The sequence below is a fragment of the Sparus aurata genome, chromosome 5 (assembly GCF_900880675.1).
Source record: "Sparus aurata chromosome 5, fSpaAur1.1, whole genome shotgun sequence".
NCBI lineage: Eukaryota > Metazoa > Chordata > Actinopteri > Spariformes > Sparidae > Sparus > Sparus aurata.
This window is the reverse complement of record NC_044191.1, coordinates 5,361,639-5,383,859: the sequence shown is the minus strand read 5'-3', so window position 1 is coordinate 5,383,859 and position 22,221 is coordinate 5,361,639. Positions and strand designations below refer to the sequence as shown.

The 22,221-nt window shown below is 39.0% G+C and overlaps 1 protein-coding gene across 6 annotated transcripts in view; it reads left to right on the top strand.

The window, feature by feature from the left end:
* The window catches only part of pias2 (protein inhibitor of activated STAT, 2), an 84,733-nt gene extending 66,271 nt beyond the window's left edge, over nt 1-18,462 (top strand). For 5 of the 6 annotated variants that reach the window (XM_030416781.1, XM_030416782.1, XM_030416784.1 and 2 more), the window contains 6 exons: nt 3,591-3,751; nt 9,359-9,492; nt 11,056-11,251; nt 11,582-11,718; nt 11,809-11,846; nt 15,078-18,462. In XM_030416781.1, the coding sequence (XP_030272641.1) occupies nt 3,591-3,751; nt 9,359-9,492; nt 11,056-11,251; nt 11,582-11,718; nt 11,809-11,846; nt 15,078-15,302 (891 nt within the window). In that variant the 3' untranslated portion in view covers nt 15,303-18,462. The remainder of the gene's footprint in view (nt 1-3,590; nt 3,752-9,358; nt 9,493-11,055; nt 11,252-11,581; nt 11,719-11,808; nt 11,847-15,077) is intronic. The other variant, XM_030416783.1, reaches the window with a different exon arrangement.
* The last annotated feature ends 3,759 nt before the right edge of the window (nt 18,463-22,221 follow it).

The window sequence follows — 22,221 nt, the reverse complement described above, 5'->3', positions numbered from 1 at the left end:
GAAAAAAAAGCTTTCAATGGAATAATCAATGCAGCTTGCATTTCAACACATTATGTATCATCTCTCAAACTAAAACATGGCTACTTACCTACCCGGTTTCATCAAAGCTTCCAAAACTTCTGTTTTAGTTTCACTATAGAGCGTCAATATGGCTGTCACTGAAATAACGCAGAGATGGTATTTTGTATCTTGGCTCTAGAGTGAACACCATCGTGTGAAAACCCACATTGTCCACAACTGAATACGGTCTTAAAGCCAATGCAATAAAACTTGCAATAGATTTGGTAATCCGCTTCGCCCTCTCAGAGTTGGGTTGAAGCTGTGCCACCACCTGCTAGATCGTTCTCTGGCTGGCATCTGCAACAGGTCGCTGCTTCTCTCCCAACTCCGGGTGGTATCGCGCAAGGTGGTTAGTTGTGTTGCCAAAGTATTTAAGTTGAGTTCCATATGCCTTACAAACTGTGTAGGTCTTGTCAATTCTGCACATGTGTGTTTGGTGCGCATGAGTGTACAGCAGAGAATCAGCAGGCGCATTCTGTAGCGCTCTGCAGCAGGCGAACTGAATGTTGCAGACTCTGCATGCACAGCGATCGACCAATCCCATTAGTTCTTAATCAGTGTGCCGAAGCAGACCATGCCCCTGCACATGGAGTAAGTCGCTGGTAACAACATTGAAAAATGAGCAACGAACAAGAGAAAATTGCGAAAAAGAAGACTTGGTGCCAAAAAGAAAAGCAACGTCAGTTATCTGGAATTATTTCGGTAATTTTTATAAATGAAAGTAAGCCAGCATGGGGAATGGAAGTTCTGGGAGGGCACAAGCACGCATGAATGCGCTCATATTAAATATAAATGCTTATCATTTTGAAATGCAGCATAACATAAAGTGCTATTCAGGTCATCTGATGAAAATTCCTGTATTTTTTCATATCGCAATATATATTGCAGGGTTAAAAAAAATCCCAATGTCAGTTTTTTCCAATATCGTGCTGCCCTAGTATTGATCCTGTCGGGATCAGTTCTATTTCCTTGCGGTGAGCGAATCTCACTAGCAAACTCATTGATAATCTATTAGAAATAGTGGTACTGCTGTTTATGAATGTGTTTTTACATATTTCTTCCTCAGTGATGTACAGCAGATGCACAGACGGACAGTGCATGCAGCAAAAATCTTTTTTTTTGTGAGCGATGCAGCACAACTGCAGTAACTGCAATCTTCTTGTTCTCTTTTTCCTGAAAAAATCTCAATGTAACTGTATGTCATATCTTTATTTAACTATTTTATTATTGATAAAGTTGAAATGGTTATGTAAATTGAACAACCTCAGAGACTGCCCCAAACAACCAAAAAAAAAACCCCATTTCTTCTATCATTATTTAATTGATTTATTGTTTTCGTAGACATTCAGAAACATTTTTGATAATCATAGTTTTAGAATTGGAAGTCGCTGCGGTAGTACATGATCACAAATCAACCCAAGACAAGACTGATTATAAGTTGAGTTATTAAGTTGATGCTTACCAGGACTTGACTCTTAGTGCAGTTATCAAATAAATGTTGTGGGATAGAAGAATTGTATTTGCCTTTGAATTGTACTGGAAGATAAGATAAAGTAGCATACAAGAAAAATGTTAGTACAAGGACCCCGAAACTGTAATTAACATACCTGCAAACTTGTTGCTTTTCTGCGACAATCGCTGTTTTCTTCGTCAATGGGGGGTCATTCACGTGAATCGCGTTGAACCGCAGATTATTTTTTTTTTGGGGGGGGGGGGGGGGGGGGGTGGTAATGGATGGGACATGGACTGAACATGAAGTACATTGCATTCTCTGTCAGAAAGACAAAATAAGAGCTTTACATTGCACCCCATTGGAGTTTAGAACTGGGTTCTTAGCGGGGGGCTTTTAATTTGAAAGTAGCGACCGGTAGTAACTTGCCGCTACAACAACAAGCGGACAACGAAGACAGCTACAGAGGCCGAGGAGACGCTAGCATCTCCTGGATCTCAGCGGCTGTCCAGTTGCTCATCTTGACGTCCGCTGATGAAGTAATGGACTGACTGCTGTGATCAGCTGTTGCCTGGTTTTGAAACTCCCCGGCTGTGGGTCGCACCATAGACAAATATACATAGACGCCTCATTGAGCGCTGGACCGTATGTCGACGTCGCCGCTATATTGGAGGAGGCAGCTCAGCCCCTTGAACTAATACGAGTCAATGAAGTGAACTTTATAAAGCTCACTTCTACAAAGTGCCATAAGTTAATGCCTCTCATTTACACATTCACACACGTACGGATATATTCAGGAAACAGATACGAACCAAATACAACATAACGTTCTCTGATCACTATAAACATTAACTACTCCTTATATGATCAGTGTACAGGTCCGCACCAAACCACAATATGTATTTGTTTGTGAGTGTTTATAGCTTCTAATGTATGTAACGCTGTTACTGTGATGATACATGACAGTTAAATATTTAATCTGTGTCTATAATAACCAGATCCTGACATATAAATGTGACATCTTTCTACCATACTGTCAGCTTGTTTCATTAAATTTAAGTTTAAATAACTGACTTCATAATATATGAATCAGAATCAGAAATACTTCATTGAATGAGAAACTGCAGCGTTACAGATGCTCCCATTCAAAGTCAAGAATATGCAGAAAAATAGTACTACTGCTACTACTACTACTAATGATAATAATTGAAACTATATATGGTGCATATTTATAATAGTAGCCCACTGCAACTTTACTCTTTTTTTTACTATAATTAAATGTTATTTTATACAATATCGTATGTTATAATGTTCTTTCATGGAGTATATCTCTATTCTGCTGAAAAAAACCATGGATACCATGTGACCATGGATAGATACTTCGACCCCCCCCCCCCTCCCCACCAGTAACACTGTCACCTTTTTTACTCTGAGGAGTTTGCAGGTCTGCTAAGGTTTGCACTGCTTTTGCTCATGCTAAACCTGCATAGGCCTCTGTTTGTCTTTGAAGACCCTCTTCACATGTTTCAAAACCAAACACAGAGAGACAGATTGTGCAGGTTTAACATGAGCAAAAGCTGTGCAAACCTGAGTAAATCTGGACCCTAGTCTCATGCTAAAATTGACTGTAAATTCACCTTTAAAGTTGGTTTTTAAAAAAAATTCCCGGGGGGGCATGCCCCCGGACCAACCTAGGGGATCGGTATCTTGTCACCTTTTTTACCCCTGATGAGTTTGCACCCCTGAATTAAGCACAAAACTTAATTAAAAAATTCCTATATTTTTCCATACTACAGTATATATTGCTGAAAAACAAAATACAGCAATGTCAGGATACTTACTGTGATGCAAAATTACATATACCGTGACAGGAGATTTTTGGCCATATCGGCCAATCCTGGTGACATGCACTTTGTGTGTTTATTAGCCTATGCACCTCTAAGACTCCATGGAGTGCAAGAACATTGTAGTAAATGACCTTATGAATGTATACTAATACAGCACAACTTGCTTGTATAAGTAACTAAACATTTTCTTCATTTGTTTGTTTAAACTGACCCTAGTATGTTTTGTCCCTCAGCTAGGTAAGATGCGACTGTCAGTACCGTGCCGGGCGGTGACTTGCTCACACCTGCAGTGTTTTGACGCTGCTCTCTACCTGCAGATGAATGAGAAGAAACCCACTTGGATCTGTCCTGTGTGTGACAAGAAGGCTGCATATGAGAGTCTTATCATTGATGGGTAAGTTTAACTAGTTCAAACAAAAATTACCTCGCGCTGCTGTTGCTGAGGTTTTTTCAGAATTTGGTTACCCAGTGTGTCAGGCACTATGTGTTGCTGTACTTCATCCTTACATTAAGTATACAGAGGGTCTCACCATAGCAATCAGAACTCATCTCATTTTGTTTTATGTGTTTTAAGTAGAGATGTCCTGACAATCCAAGGTATTGGTATGTTGTCCATGTTTTAATGTATTAGTATTGGCTAAAATAAAGCTGACCAAAATGCAATACTTTCTCAACTTGACTGTGTTTTGTCTACCTCCACTTTCGAAGCACTGCTATCATTTTGGCAGTTGGGCTGTACACTGCACATGAGAGTAAAAGGTAGACTTAATGAATCAGAGTATTTTTTGAGACAAAGGTGGCAAAGGCTAGAGAATGCGCATGGTTTGCGTGGTGTACAAGTTAGTGTTTTCAGGATACTGGAATTTCTAACTTTTCAATACCTTGAAAAATGTCAATATTTTATACCATATTCAATATAATTGGAGGGAAGTAGCCACAACATGGAGGGCATAAGGTCCAGCAGGTAAAAACAGAAAATGCTCAGTAACTTGACTCATCATTATCTCAGAAGTATGCTTTGCTATAACTAAACATTTTTTTTCTATATGTCTTAAGTAAACTGAAACTACTATATGTGTATATATGTGTATATATATGTATGTATGTGTATGTATGTATGTATGTATGTATGTATGTATATATATATTTATGTGTGTATGTGTATATATATATATATATGTATATATATATATATATGTATATATATATATGTATATATATATATGTATATATATATATATGTATATATATATATGTATATATATATATGTATATATATATATATGTATATATATGTGTGACGGTGACACCACGGACTAATCCTTGCCTACAACGTGTCTGTTGCACAGACAGGTTAGCTTGAGTGAGTTACGTTACTTGATGGAAAGATGGCAGAGGGTGAGGAGGACGGAGACGAGTTGATCCCGAGGGATGTAAAAGACAAACTTGGATAATAAACAAATACAGTAGCAGAGAAACATTACTCTGAATTATTACTCTTGTCATTTTTAACCAGCACAGGGTACAGCAAAAATGCAATTTCTACAAAACCAAAGTATGGTGATTAGTCAAAATGATTAGCTTAAAATGTATGTAGATATAGCTACTACTACAGAGTGGGCTTAATAAAAATACCACTTTTGAAACTGCCAGTTATATGAGACACTGGTTGATGGATAGAGTACTTTATTAATCTGAAACGGAAATTAAAGTGTTATAGCCACTTGACATAAATCAAAATCCAAAAACAATGAGGTAGGTAAAAGAAACAAATACAATAAAAGGCTGATTTATATACAATAACTAAATAGACTAACTCAAATATCAAATATAAATTATAAAGCTGAAACTAGAAGACCAGAGAACCTTAACGAAAACTACAACTATAAACTATGAAAAAAAATAAAAATAAATGTTTTGTTGCTTAAGCTTCTGTATTCAGTCATTATTCAATGGTATACTAAAATTCATGTGAAAAAAATTGCTTCTCACTGTTCTCAGGTCAAATATTTATATGTGATTAAAATGCGATTAATTTCGATGAATTAATTACAAAGCCTCTGATTAATTCGATTATTTTTTTTAATCGAGTCCCGGCCCTTATATATATATATACATATATATGTATATATATGTATATGTATATATATGTGTATCTATAATATATATATGTATATATATATGTATGTATATGTATATATATATGTGTGTATATATATATATATATGTATATATATGTATATGTGTGTATATATATATATATATATATATATGTATATATATATATATGTATATATATATATATATATATATATATATATATATATATATATATATATATATATATATATATATATATATATATATATATATATATATATATATGTGTATATATATATATATGTGTATATATATATATGTGTATATATATATATGTGTATATATATATATATGTGTATATATATATGTGTATATATATATATGTGTATATATATATATGTGTATATATATATATATGTGTATATATATATATATATATATATATGTGTATATATATATATGTGTATATGTATATATATGTATATGTATATATATGTATATATATATATATGTATATGTATATATACATATATGTTCGAAGGTTTTTAATAATATTTTTTCATTTTTACTGTAGAAGGTAGGGAGGGCTTAGCCCTGTTAGCCCATACATACCAGCCGCCCCTGTATATATGTATATATGTAGGGCCCTATGATTTCCGCGATCACGGAATCGCGGAATTGGCCGATTAAAACGGAATCTATTGTTAAACGCGGAATATCGCGGAATTTGACATAATTTCACTGAAATGCTGTTTTCGTGTGGAAGAGGAACGTATGTCTGAGGAAAACTGCACGGAGGGAAGCAAATCTGGGTGGCACAACAAGTCCCCACCCCCCCATCAAAACAATGTAAGCATGGCGAAGCGGCTGCCCACGGCTCCGTTTGCGTCGGCGAAAAAACTGAGAGACTCGACATTAACCCCTCAGTACAGAGCCGAGCAGTTCCTGAACGACTTGTATGTGTCAGGTGAACTGTTGTTTTGCAAAGAAGCAGACCTGAGAAATCATAATTAAAGTTGTAATGCGAGAGAGTTAGCCACCTGCCCGATTCATATTATCGGCATATCACCAGACCAGAGTGACTGTTAACTGCTGCTAACGGTAGCTGCTGTTAGCTAGGTAGCCCCGTTAGCCACAGCCCTGTTAGCTGACTCTGCCTGGGCTGGGAGCTCAGAGGACGGGGGAGGGTTGGTGTTTTCACTGCTAGCTGGTTAGTATGTTATTGACATAACGTCACGATAACAGTCAGGCTTCACTCACTCACTCCACAGAGATGGCCCTCCCCACAGTGACTGAGTTCCTCCGTGTCTCCAGAGCCTTTTCCCGCTCATCCGTCCTCATTCTCTGCTCATCTTCTGCGTTTGAGACAGTCAACCAACAAATCCTCCTCTCCACTTGGCGTCACTGACTCTGCTCTAACCTGGTTCACATCATACCTGACAAATCACACCTTTCAGGTCATATGGAATGGCTCCTTGTCCAAACGCTGCTTTCTGGAAACTAGTGTCCCCCAAGCCTCAGTACTAGGACCACTTCTGTTTTCAATTTACACTAGATCACTAGGCTCTGCAATCACATCACATGGATTGTCTTACCACTGTTATGCAGACTACATCCAACTGTTCCTGTCTTTTCCCCTATCCTCCGACACCCGCGTTGCAACACGCATCTCAGAATGTTTGGCAGACATCTCCACTTGGACAACTGCGCATCACCTCAAGCTCAGCCTTCATAAAATTGACCTCCTTTTCATCCTGGGGAGCAACTGCCCTCTCATGGACCTGTCAATCACTGTCGAGGACGTCACAGTATCACCTTCATTGACTGTGAGTAAGCCTGGGCGTAATACTGGACGACAGACTATCCTGCACCCCCAACATCACTGCTGTGGCCCGATCCTGCAGATTTGACCTCTACAACATCTGCAGGATCCAGTCCTTACTCACAAAGGACGCAACTCTAGGTCCAATCATCTCTTGTCTGGACTACTCCAACTTGCTCTTGGCCGGACTCCCAGCCTCTATGACTAAACATTTGCAGTGTATCCAAAACGATGATGGTACTGGCCTTCAAGGCAGTCAACAGAACTGCACCCACCTGTACAGACAAACACTGTACAGACCACACTCCCCATCACAAGCACTTTGCTCCACTACATCAGCTGTCTGGCTAGTACTGCCATCGCTGAGAGCAAACATTGGTCACTCAGCCTAGTAAAGACTCTTCTCTTTTCTGGCATCTCAGTGGTGGAATGAACTCCCAACCAATGTCAGGACAGCAGAGTCAGGCGCCATCTTCCGCAAAAGATTCAAGACTCACTTGTTCAGACTTCACCTCGACCTTGCATAGCATGACTTCCTCCCTGCACAAGGTGAAAACTGGAAAACTAGTCAAAGAAAAGATAAAAAAGATCAAAGATCATTTCCCAGTGATTGCCGGGAAATCCCAAAGTGGAGAATTTTTTTGTTTAATGAACTGAACTGGAACGAACTGACTTTGATTACTGAGAAATCCTGAAGTAGAGTATTTTTGTGCGGACGGAACTGATCCTAACTTTGATTTGTCTTTTGTTTGTCTAAATATAACTATTTTCAAAATGGATTTGGTGGTGTGCTTGAATTTATCAAAATTGTGTGTTGTATTCATCTGCTCTGCTGTTATTCAACACGGTGTATTGTGTTTAAGAAATTATTTCTGTAGTTCAAACAACTCGTAATTGTAGTTGAGAACGTCAGTTATAACAGCCCACTTATTAAAAATTGTTGGGTTTAAATTGGGCTTGGCATCATAATTACAGTTGGTGTGTTGGGCCGGGCTGGGCGGGGAGATCACGTGCACGAGTTAACCCTAACTAACCTAAGGTTCGGGCTTGAGTTTTTGGGCCCGATCTAAGCACTAGTGTGAGTACATTTTTGGAGTGAACTGACTTTGATTACTGAGAAATCCTGAAGTGGAGTATTTTTGTGTGGACGGAACTGATCCAACTTTGATTTGTTTTTTGTTGGTCTCTGCTGTTATTCACCACGGTGTATTGTGTTTATGAAATGCAGTCAGGGGTTTGTGTGTTTTGAGCACATGTGTCCCTTGTGGGGTTTGATTTTAGATAATTGATATAAATTAGATCAAACCGTGACAAATGGGAAGGGGAAGGAGCTCAGAACTGATCTGAAAGAGCACATTTTTGATTCAAACAAGTCAAAGTCATTTGGAGCCATTCCAACGCAGGTACAAATAAAAAGAATCAACTATGCAAACAATTGATTGTAGTTAAAAGTGCATGACTCAGTTGTGTCACTGCCAATACCAGGAAGAAATTGATTAATTAGAAGCTGTTGTAATACAGGTGTCCACAGCTAAGTGTGTTTTGCATCAACCCAAGTCATGAGGCTGCCTTGCTAGAGAGAAGCCCTTGCTCCAGACACGGCACCTTAAGGCTAGCAAATTTGGTTCAACTTGACTGATTCTGTCATGGCCATGAAAAGCACCTAATTGAGGTGAAAATGGCCAAGGAACATTGAACCCAACATTGGAATTACTGTATGTATATTTTGGTCACATTTTCAGAATACCTATAAAAAATAATTATTGAACCAATATTCATGAATGTTTTTGATGAGAAAGTATGTGTTCCACTCATTCACCACAGAAAACATAGAGTTGACATATGAAATCCCTGAAAATGAGATACATGTTCTTTAAAAGTGATGGTAAACTTTTGACTATTACTGTAATTGGTTAAAAAAAAAAAGGGTTTCAAGGTAATTAGTTTGGAGATTCTGTGATTGTGTAGATTAAAAAGTTTTTATTGCTCACAGTTAAGAGAACTTTGAAACCTAAATCAGGTTAATTGATCAGGTTAAATTAGTGTCTTTGGTGACTTGAGTGTTTTTCGTTTGCTCAGTTTATTCTTAGAAATCCTGAATGACTGTTCAGATGTGGATGAAATCAAGTTCCAGGAGGATGGCACATGGTGTCCCATGAGACCAAAGATAGAGGCTGTCAAGGTCCCCACTCAGTCAATTCCAAAAATTGAGAGTAAGTACATCAACTTCATACCTGGGCAGGGTTTTGTACTCATCTTACTAGCTAGCTAATTAAACAGTAACGTGTATCAAAGCCTGATTCATCTTATCCCTGTCTATTGTTGTCCTTGCACATTGCACTGTCCCCTTCGAGGCCTGAGCAGCGTAACCTCCTGTACATACGTGCTCATTTCATAATACGACACACACATGACTTGACATCTGCTTAAAGTTTAAAGGAAGCGCGGCCGTAGCACAATGGAGAACTACACAGAGAACACCACTGACTTTGTGGCTTAGGGAGTACTCACACTTGACCCATTTGCTCTGTACAATGCAGAAACATGCTTGCACTCACACTGCTCCGGCCCCAACCAGGCCTGAGCATGGTTGCCTCTTGTCCACGATGCGTACTGGTGCTTGTGCTCATTTATAAACAACCATGCAATGCTGAAGCACAACTGTGCCAAACGTACGAGGGCCAAGAAAGTGTAGAGTGCTTGACTACTTACACTGGTCAAATAAACTGGACTCTAGGGGTCAAACATGCTTGGGCATGGTACGGATTGCCTAGTGTGTACACTTATTTTGAGTTGTTTTAGACATAGACACCCTCTCACATTACTGGATTTATTGATAATGCAAGGTGATGAAATATGCACAGATTTATACGTCATGTCCACGTTGAGTAACCGTGCCTGTGTTTGTGCTTGAGCAACCATACCATTCTGAAGCACACCTCTTCAAAATGTGCCAGGGCTAAGAAAGTTTACCGATTGTACAGATTGCCTAGTGTGAGTTAGAGTTTAGATTCTCTGCCTGAGCCCAGTCAATATTTCTGCCACTATCGACCTGCCTGGCCCGGGCTGGGCCCTTGATTAAGCAGCACACGTCTCTCCTCGCACGCATCACACCAGGCCTGCTGTGCTGTATTGTGTAGTTTAAGTGCAACATGGAGCTTGAAGATGTAAAGAAAAAAATAAAAACTTTGAGCAAGTTTGGAGGAAAGTCGGAGGTATGGAACCATTTTAAACAAGTCCAGGGCAGTGACAACATGTGTGGGCTTTGTTGAGCGCATTAAGTGCGGCACAAACTACTTTCTGTAGTTCATACAACTTGTAATTGTAGTTGAGAATGTCAATTATAACAGCCAACTTATTAAATAATTGTTGGATTTAAATCGGGCTTGGGCTCATAATTACAGTTAATGTGTTGGGCCGGGCTGGGCGCGGAGACCACGTGCACGAGCTCGGGTAGGTTCGGGCTTGATTTTTTGGGCCCGATCTAAGCTCTAGTGTGAGTACATTTTTGACAGTACATACAACAGACAATATTCAAAAACATACCACTAAAATCCACACCTTGTCCAATGAATAACTTTTTTGGAACTGAAACCACATATATGTGGGTTGTTTTATAGGATTTATTTCTTCAATATGAACCAGTGGGCTTGGGATTAAGAGCAACAGACAGAGTAGGGAAGTAAACAGCAAAGAAAATAATGATGTTGCTTTTGGTACTTTCACTGGGTTTGTTGACAGTAACACCAATCCTCAAATAAACCTTTGTCTTTTAGCCTCAGCTCCTTTGCGCCAATCCTTAGTGGTCCTCCATGCAGCTGAGCCCAGCTCCATCAAGAAGGCCGATGTTATTGATCTGACTCTAGAAAGCTCTTCCTCTGATGATGATGATGATGATGAAGAGGACACAGATCATCCACTAAAGAAACGCTGTGTTTACATTTCCAAGAATGAGGAAATTCATGCAAAGGGGTGAGAAAATCTTTGTTATTTTTTTTAACTGTAGACATAACTTTGTGCACCAACAGGTTTCTATAAAAATGAAAGAACAAAAAAAAAAGCAATCAGTTGTACTTTCATTCACATGCACTGTTGACAGTTGTCTACAATATCCACAGTTAATGACAGTATTTCATATCACTGTTGCTGTTGGCCACAATAGTCACTAAATGTTCTTTTCAGCACTAAGTATTCGCAGTATCCTGAAACCATTAGTGGTAAAGTAGTAAAAGCTTTTAAATATGTTGCTGCAGCTAAGATTTCTGAGCAAAGCATGTTATCAGAGGCTGCTGTTTTTCTCAGGGTCTTGACCTACCAGCCAACTGTGCGTGTACCAAATGTCCAGGCCCTGGACACGTCGTATCTGACTTCTTCGCTGGCTGACTATGCGGTGCCCTTCCACCCATCCACCCTGGCCACGATCCCTACAGACATGCAAAGTGAGTCAGCAGGATAGAATGACTCTAAGCACTGTGTCTGGCATTATGTGTAACTTGTAATAATCAGATTTTTCTGTCTCATACCTATAGGTTTGGATTTGTTTTCCTTAATACAAGCAGATCCTCAGGTATGTCTGTTACAATTTTTTAATGTCAAAAGCTGCTTGAATTCTAGATCATAGTATTGGTCGAAGCAGCAGTTCAAATGGCTTTTTGGTTAATTAAAAGTGACTCTCCTGAACAGCAGGGACTGACTTAACTATTTTGAACCTAATGAAATATGAGAAGGTATTTTCCTAAAAAACAAAAGAAATGCGGAAAAATATCCTGTTGAGGTTTGTTTTACCTCTAGTCACATTATAGATCTGTTCAGCAGTTGGTTTCCCTTTTGTTTGACTCGGGTGACGTTGTTCGGGTAGTTACTCAGAAAAGTAATGGATTACAAATGACTTGTTACTTTTTTAAAAGTAGTCCATTACTTATTTATTTCCTGTAATTTAAAATACTTGTGACAGTATCACTTTTAAACCTGGCATGCCTTCATATCAGCACAAATCCACAACCTAAAGAGGACATACACAGGATATTAATTAGGGCCCGAGCAGGGAACCTGCAAGGACCCTATTGTATTTGAAATGATTATTAGAGGGCCAAGCCAGAGGGGCCGAGGGAACGCGTATGCAAGCATACGCGTTTCCTAGGACCAGCGGTGCTAGGAAACCTTATATCCACATGTTCCCTGAATGAAGCTGGGTTTTCTGACATAGGACACACCCACTTCTGATGCACATTTCGTTCGCTAAATCGCCACATATTCAAAACCTACTTTTTCGAACTCCTCCGTGGGATTTTGTCCACTCTTCAGCTGGACCTGGTCAAAAGTTATCAAAAGAATTTTGCTCGGTCAAAAAATGCGGAAATTATTAACAAACAAATTTCTGTAGCTAGCTATAAAAATGAAAACTGTTTGATATCTCGGTCAAACTAAATGCTATTAACACCAAATTTGAGTTCCTTGGTTGCCATGACATTGGGAAGGGATGAGCCGAATTTGGCGAATTCTGGGCATTAGGGGGCGCAAAAGAAATATGGGAAGTTTATATCTCTTGAACGGCTACACCGATTTTTAGGAAATTTGGTCGTATGATGTAGGGCCAATACTGAGGCCATATCTTGAAGGTGGTCATGACTGGTCAATGTGGGCGTGGCGTATTACAACAAATCCAAATCGGCACATATTCAGCCTTTTGCACTTCCGGTGCACTTCCCATTACAGCGAATACCACGGCTCAGACGTTGGCCTGTGTCCTCACTTTTGCCCCGAGCCCGTCATCCTTTGGGGCCAACTTCCGTGGGCTCTGCAGTGCATGGGGTCTGAGTCGCGCGGGGGGGGCTTGGCCCCCGTTCATAACTGCTTGCAGTTCTAGTTTTTCTTCGGCCCAAATGATCGCATTTTTCACTGCCTGAACATACCCCAAAACTCACCAAACTTGGAATATAAGTCACACCTGGCGAAAAATTTTATAATCTATTGTCGTCCTGAATTTCCACCACTAGGTGGCGCTGTTATTAACGAAAGTGCGTTTTGGCTAATAACTCCCATATATCCCAACGACTTCCTCAGCGGAAGGTGTTGCTTGACCATGCCCCGACGGCAGCATGCCCCGATGGCAGCATGCATCGACAGCAGCATGCCCCGACGTGCGTGGACTGTGAGGCCCTGTTCATCGCTGCTTGCAGCTTTAATTTTTATTTAGTTTTTAACTGACAGCAAAGTTGGGGAAAACCAGCCCAAACAACATAAAAAATTGCAATTGCCTAGGATAATGAGCTGGACAGGGCTGTAGAAGGGAATCATCCCAGCAGCAGTACCGGCATCTGCTCCTTGGTGCAAGGAGTAAAAGGAGGAGCACTGCCAGAGCCCTACACAATGACCTCCAGCTTCCTCTACTTCTTCCGTGTTTATGTTTCCGACCAAACATTCAGAAACAGACTCTATAAAAGTGGCATGGGGGCCAACGTCCACTAGTTGGACCTCTGCTCACCGACCAGCACCATACAGCTCAATTGGCTTTCACAAGAGTACACCAGAATTGGCAGGTCCACCATTGGCACCCTGTCTCTTCACAGATGAGAGCAGGTTCACACTGAACACATGTGGTAGGCATGAAAGAGTTTGGAGAAGCCGTGGTTAATGACAGTGGACAATGCCCAGCCTCATGTGCCTGACTTTTTCTTCAGGAGGGTAAGAGAAATAATTAGAGGCTGTTTCTGTGAGATCATACCAGTCAGTACATTCAAAGCAGTCCATCAGTTCTGGTATAGTATTCAGTCCAGACTGGAATCTCTGTGCTCAATTTTTCCTCTCTTCAGGACAGATTGATTAAATGGCAATCAAATGAACAGTGATATGGTGTGACAAACCCAGAGAAGTCATCACAGAAGATTTATAAGCTCCCCTAATTGTGCCGTAACAGTGGTCCAATTTTATCCCTTCTAGTTGGTCAAGTAAGGTACTGGAGGATACGATTCAGGCGCTTGTCATCAAACAGTTATTAAAATCTCCCATAAAAAATAATGGGTGCATCAGGACATAAAGTCTGATAAGCTGCACCGTTATCAAATATGGTAGCTGAGGCATTATCCTCATTTGCCTTTGGGTGAATGTAAACAATTGTGTATCAGAACTTTTTTTTTACTCAAAAGTCTCAAAAATTCCAGAAAACACTGTCCCACATCCATGATTCACAGGTGACAGTGTGATCAATAGATCACCAATCCATGAAAATTACTTCTGCCAGTTGCTACCTGTGTGCAGTGCCCTATGTGCAAGAGCCCACTTATCTTGTAATTTCCTGTGTTCACTTGGAGTTCATGGTGACCCAGTCAGACATTGTAGTTTACATTCAGTGCTATTGGCTACTATAAACGGCAAGTCCCTCCATACCTGACAGGAAACACGTAATTATGTGGAAGCAGATAATACCAAAAGTTAATGAGGTCTGTTCTTGGCTGAGGCCCATCCTCCTTCTAAGTTTTGATCAGTTGAATAGTTTATGTGTAATGCTGCTGACAAACCAAACAACCAAAAAATGTCAGTAGCAATAATGCACTCTTTGACCAAAGTTGTTTGGATGGCATAACAACAGGCAAAGAGTGATTACAACAAAGCACTATTGTCATGTGTATATATATATATATATATATATATATATATATATATATATATATATATATATATATATATATATACATAAATCTTTTTTATTCTATATTTCATAGATATTGTATTGAAGGGTTCTGAGTTATAAGTGGATGTAAATAATGTTTGTCTTGATCAACTTGTTTTTCTTGGTCAGCATTACCGGCCGCAGATGTTCCTGGACAACCTGACGAGCAGTATGCAAAGTGCAGCTGCACCCAGCACCAGCTCAGCACTGATCTCCTCCTCAAGCGGTCACTATGACACCAGCACCCATGCTGCCAGCTCTATCCACGAAACTCGGGTCATCACAGGAGGAGGAGGGGGAGGCAGTGCAGGAGGGACTGACAGTGCCATATCAGATATCATTTCACTAGACTAAAACACATCTCACTCAACATTTAAGGCCTGTTTTCAGACGCCTCTTGGTCCACATTATACATGACATTATATGTACGTGGCATGTTAAGTTTAACATAGAAGCACCATGGTTGGTATACATGACCACTTTGATGGCCAGAATGTTTTCACAGTGTTACAAACTTTATCGAGGCATCTTTCTTTTTGCTCTTTGGTTTTTCAATTGAAAATGAGATTTTAATCAAATCTGCCATAATAAGAAAAGGTTTGATGGCCTAGGACATCGTTCTTTTGACTTCAACATTTTAAAAATATTGTCAATTTGATTGATAATATTCCCCTGATATTTTACCCTGGTTTAGTTCAATGTTCCCTGTTTTTTAGCATTGGTTTAGACCAATATTCCCTGGTGTTTTGGCCTTGGTTTAGTTAAAACTTTCCTGTTATTTTTACCCTTGGTTTAGTCCAATATTCCCTGGTGTTTTAGCCCTGGTTTGGTCTGCCACCTCCTGAGGACAATCTCTGTCTGTCTGGCTTGCTTGATGTGTCACTCTTTTCACCTAGCTCTCAAATACATGACTTCAGCTCTGTCTATACCCTCAGTGGAATCAGTGGTGCTGGCAACCGAGTCTGTACAGAGTCATTTATAACAGTGTTTATATCAAAAATATAGCTTAAGGGACTTTAATTAGTAGTGGGATTGTATTTCGCCATACAGTCTCATCATGACATGAGCTAGTCTTTTGGCCATCCTTATATATATGTATACATATTTTGATAACCATTCCACCCTCAGTTCTGCAGAAGTCCTGGCCAAAAGATATGTCTGTTATACCTTTTTAATACCATAAATTATGGACAGAGCTGTTTCTGTCTCTTTGTACTGTATCCATGCTGGCTTTTCTAAAGAACTGTTTTGCCTTTTGATTCAAACTAATGGAAAGATGTAAGGTAGGTTAGTAAGTCAGATAGTGTCATGGGTTCTAAGAGCCTTGTAATTTCATGAGATTTGCTACAGGGCGGCTTTCATGCCTTGCCATTGAAAATGTTCCTTTGTAATTTAGTCAGAGCAACAATGTGTTAGATTAAATAATGCTGCGAATGAACACTGTTCTAAAAAATGAAGGGAACACTTAATCATCACAGTATAACACCAAGTCAGTCAACCATCATGGATATCAATCTGTCTGTATAGGAAACACAAGTGATTGAGAATCAGTTTCACCTGCTTTGGTGCAAATGATAGTGACAACAGGTGCAAAAGAGAGGCAGAACCAAGACAGCTCTAAACAGGGAATGGTTTTACATGTGGTGGCCTCCGATAGTTGCTCTCTCCTTATCCTTCCTGATTGATTCTTCCCTAGTTTTGTGCTCTGTTAGAATCCTTTTCACAACTGGTAGCATGAGGCAGTACCTGCAGACCAATTAGGTTGCACAGGTAGTCCAGCTCCTCCAGGATGGCACATCCATTCGTGCGGTCGCAGAAAGGTTGTCTTCCTGCACAGTCTCAGGAGCATGGACGAGAAACCAGGGGATCGACCATTACATGAGGAGAGCTGGACAGAGCCGTAAAAGGTCATCAACACAGCAGTAGGACCAGTATCTGCTCCTTTGTGTGAGGAGGAACAGGAGGAGCACAGCCAGGGCCCTACAAAATTACTTCCAGCAGGTTACTGGTATACATGTTTCTGACCAAACTGTCTGAAACAGACTCCATGAGGGTGGCATGAGGGCCCAGCACCGTGCAGCTCGATTGGCATTTACAAGAGAACCCCAGAATGGGCAGGTCCCCCCTTGGCACCCCATTCTCTTCACAGGTGAGAGCAGGTTCACAATGAGCACATGTGAAAGGTGTCAAAAAAGAGTCTGCAGAGACAGTGGTCAATGTAATACTGCCTGTATCATCGTCTAGTATGGCCAATTTGGCAGTGGGTCAGTGATGGTCGGGGTCGGCATATCCTTGGAGGGACAAACAAACCTTCATTTCATAGCCAACATTACCCTGACTGCTGTAAGGTACCGGGATGAAATCCTCAGAGCGATTGACGGACCTTACCGGGGTGCAGTGGGCCCTGGGCTCTGGACAATGCCCGGCCTCACGTGGACAAAGTGTGTTGGCAGTTCCTGAATCATTAGGCATTGATGCCATTGACTGGCCCTCTTGCTCTCATGACCTAAATCCAATTGAGCACCTATGGAATGTTATGTAATGGTGCATCCCACACTGCCAAGTACCACTACTGCCTGTCCAGGATCTCACTAATGCCCTGATCCAGGTCTGGGAGGAGATCACCCAGAACACCATCTGCCGAATTGTCATGAGCATGCCCAGATGTCGGGAGTGCATCCAGACACACGGGGGCCACACACTCTACAGAGTCACACTATGAGTTGCTGTGATAAAATGTGCGCAAGTTGGATGAGTGATTTGACTTTTTTACTTTGTTTTTTTCGCTGTGTTTTTGAATCCAGCTCTCAGTGGGTTGATGGTCTTGGCTTCAATTGGCAGCTGTTACATCATTTTGTTCTCATCAAATTATACAATGTACACCAGTAAAGATTTTCAACTTGAATGATTGGTTAATCAAAATGTCTGATTACTGTTCCCTTAATTTTTTTGAGCAGTGTAGTTCACAGACTCGTAAAAGAATTCCAGCTTGTTCAGCTTCCATAAACTGAATCCCTGTCCATAATGTACTGTCATTTCTATTGAGTTATATAATTTGCAAACACTAGTGCCCATTCAAAATGTGCGTCATATATGACTTGAGAACCATTCATCCAAACTACTTAACACTCTGCATAGGGTTATCAAAATGTTAACAGTAAAAGTCAAATAAGCTAATGCCTTTATTTATATATCAGAATATATATATATATTACTTCATGTTGTCAGAGAGGTTCTATTTAAGTGATTTCTTGATTCTACAGGTCTGGCAGTAATCAGGCTTCAGTGGAGTTAGTGAAATTAGACCCAGCTTTCAAAAAAATTTGGTAAATTAATTCATGTTAATTCATGATTTAACAAGGGGGAGGGGGGCAATGACTTTTTCACATAAGGCCAGGTTGGTTTTGATAGCTTTTTTCCCGTAATAAATGAAATCATCATTTAAAAACTGTATTTTGTATTTTCTCAGGTTACATTTGTCTGATATTAAAATTTGTTTGATGATCTGAAACAACAGGAATCTCTAAGGGGGCAAATACTTTTTCACAGCACTGTATATATATGTGTGTGTGTGTACATATGTATGTATATATATATATATATATATATATATATGTATATATATATATGTATATATATATATATATATGTATATATATATATGTATATATATATATGTATATATATATATATATATATATATATATATATATATATATATATATATATATATATATATATATATACTTATAACAAAATGTATATGTATATGTCTGTATATATGTACGTATATGTATATATATGTATATATGTGTGTGTATATATATACACGTGTATATATATATACACACATATATATATATATATGTGTGTGTGTGTTTATATACATGTGTGTATATGTATATATATATGTATGTATATATATGTGTGTGTATATATATATATGTGTGTGTGTATATATATATATATATATGTGTGTGTGTATATATGTGTGTGTGTGTGTGTACACTTACACACACACATATATATACACACATATATATATACACACACATATAATTTTTAATTTTCAATCAATCAGAAAATTACAAAATGTCATTTCATTATTTAATGATGAATGATGATTTTATGCTCAGATGAAAAATAGGTAATTTAAAACAGGTCACTGCATCACCTCTGTTGCTAGCTCGTCAGTGGGCCACAGTGAATTTACAGTTTAATCAGACCACAAAAGAGAAAAAAATTACCTAACTAGCCTGCTGTCCCTTAACTGCATGTTCAGTGGTTCTCTGGGGTTAATGCTTCTGTTTTTCTCACTGATAAACACTTTGACCACATGGGCTGTCCCAGCTGCAGTGTATCTGGCCTTGTGAGGGAGAGAGAAGCAGCAGAAGACCAGGAAATGGGCCTTGAAGTCATTGTGCTTATCCGGAAAGCTACAGCTCATAAAGTGGCATTCATGAGCCAGACCTAGTATGCGAAACGATAAAGCCATGATATATAATTTACGGGTCACGCAAATCAGAGAAATTGAATATCAAAATCAAGCTTTGCCAAGGTCGTTTTTCCTTTATTTCCTATTTTTTATGAAAGTATAAAATCAGAAGTACAAAAAATAAAGCATTTTTGTTTTTTCAGTATTGGATTATAAACAAATAATGAAATGACAAATATTTTTTTCATTTGGATTTTATATTCTCAATTGAATATCGCATACATGGATTCCCAGGGCCCAACTTGATTTTGACATTTGATTTGTGAACCTCTTGATGGCTGCAATGCCCGTGTAGCATGAACTGGCATACTAGTAGGTCCACACACACAGCGGTGCTGCTGCAGTGCAGCTACTGACAGTACTATCTTTCTACATAGACTTTGCCTTTGATAATGAGCAATAATCAATTAAGATGACAACAATAAGAGACTGCTTTCAGTCATTTCAAACATTTGTATGTGGACATGACAGTAATTCAGCAACGCAGTTGAGAGGTACACAAACATCGAAATGAAGTTCGGCCTCGAGCTGTTGATTTCATTTCCTATTTTTCATCTGAGCATAAAGTCAGAAGAGCTAATAGCAAACCAATATTTTTTGGGGGAGGGGTGTTAGATTCATCAACAAATAGAACGGTATAAAAAATAACACATTTATCGCACTCAGTGACCCTTGACCTTACTTATGTTAACACGTTCCTTTCACATTCCACAGTAGCTTTGTAAACATGATGAAGGCAGATGACTAAACTTAACTATTGAGCAAAGGCCTACTGAATTGAAAAGTCCCACTCCAGCCAGCGTTTCTTCCTGTTTAATGGTTAACATTTTTTCTCAAACTGAAATGCGCTGTGGCTAATAGTTTGAAGTTATACCATTGCTACCAGACTGCCATTTCAACATGGTTAACATCATTAACATGGTTGGCAATACCATGGATATTTGCAGTGATAGCAATACCTGGCACTCAAAACAAACATGAGGTCTGCATGTGTGTTAAGGAGCTGCAGCGTTTACTCATGGGCAAACTGTAAACTGTAAGCTTTACTGTATATTTACTGCCACTAGCCAACTTCATTGCTAAACTTTCTTGTCTGCTCCAATGGCTACAGCAGTCTGCTCTGAGCTCAGCCACCGACTGTCCTTCTCCACTCACTACAAACTGCCCCATTCTGAAAGAAGCCAGGTGGATGACATAAAAGTTCCAGTTCTACTGTAGCCCATTCCATTTAAACTGTTGACATGAGCACCGTTTTGTGCAATTTAAGCAGCAAGGAATGTTCATGCCACCGGGAGTTCTTCAAGCTTGAAATATCGCCTCCTTTCAAAGTTTACAATGTTCATTTATTCATTAATTCACTCGTCTACCAATTGAAAATGATTTAAATGCATAAAACAAATACAGTGCTTAATTACAATTAATTAATCATAAAGCATGTGATTATTTAGATTAATTTAAACATTTGACAGCCCGAATAAAAAAACGTCCTCCTTTAATATTGCTCCTTTAAAGCATCGAATCATCATCTGCTTTCCCGGTCATTGCTGTTATGATATTAATAACAATAATAGCCCTGTGTCAGAGGCCTAATCATGTCTCTGACATTCAAGAGATTGCTATGGCAAAAATTAATTGAATCCCTGTATGTCATAGAGACCCCTTTTCTGAACTGGAAAAATCTTTTTTTGCCTAAGTACTAAAATGGTTTAAAAAGCATTTCAAGATGAGTAATACATTTAATTTAATTTCCTGCATGACCTTTAAAGTAAAGGGAAAATATGTAAAGGTTGAATGTAAGATGACTCGAGATGTTACCTTACTTTACCATAACAGCAGCAATGCAGCAAGTGTTTCAGGGGCAATGGCGCCATCCTGTGTTAAACTGTGGGTGGACAAAAATGTGGGTGATGTTTAATGACATTCACTCTGTGTGTGCTCCAGCTGAGTTTGGGTTATTTTTGATAGTTATCATCGTAATAGCTGCAGGTGCAGGGAAGGGTCCTGTGTTTTAGCTTGTAACATCCGTCACTTTGAGCAAAATCAAAACTCACAAATGAATCTAAAGTAAACAAAATATTTTGTAATCAATCATATGATCAACTGTTTAACATGATCACATATTTTACCCTTCCACCTTTACCCTTTATGTTATTGTAATTTACTTCAGCATGGCTCATTGCTGATAACTGATGTCCTCTATGGAGTTAGAATCATGCCAAAACCTCACACACACACAAAACGTGTTTTACTCACACCCAATGATTTACAAACAAACTCAGTGTGGTCTGCAAATGCAAAACATCATTCACAAACTAATGCATTTTGTTTTGCAAATAAGAAATGTACCAATCAAACAAATACATCATGCTTCAGAAACAAATACAGCATGTTTTACACATACAAAGAAACATATTTCTTCAATTAAAAAAAAGTATCCTTCAAGTACAAATTAAAATCTTTCAAGTACAAAAGAATTTCCTTCAAGTACAAACTAAAATCCTTCAAGTACAAAAAACAATTCTACAAGTACGAAAAAAAACTGTCACGTGACTTTTGGCACTATCTTACCACTGTCACGTGACTTTTGGCACTACTTTCCGCCTTGCTGATCCACACACAAATGTCTTCAGATCCACACACAAATGCCAGTAAACTTTCCAACAAATGTCCTGTAATTTGCACTTCACAACAACAGGTGGCGCTGTTGAGTCATTTTAAGGCCAGTAGGACGATTTTTTTCCCCCCTAAATCTTTATTTTTTATTGTTCTATTTTATTC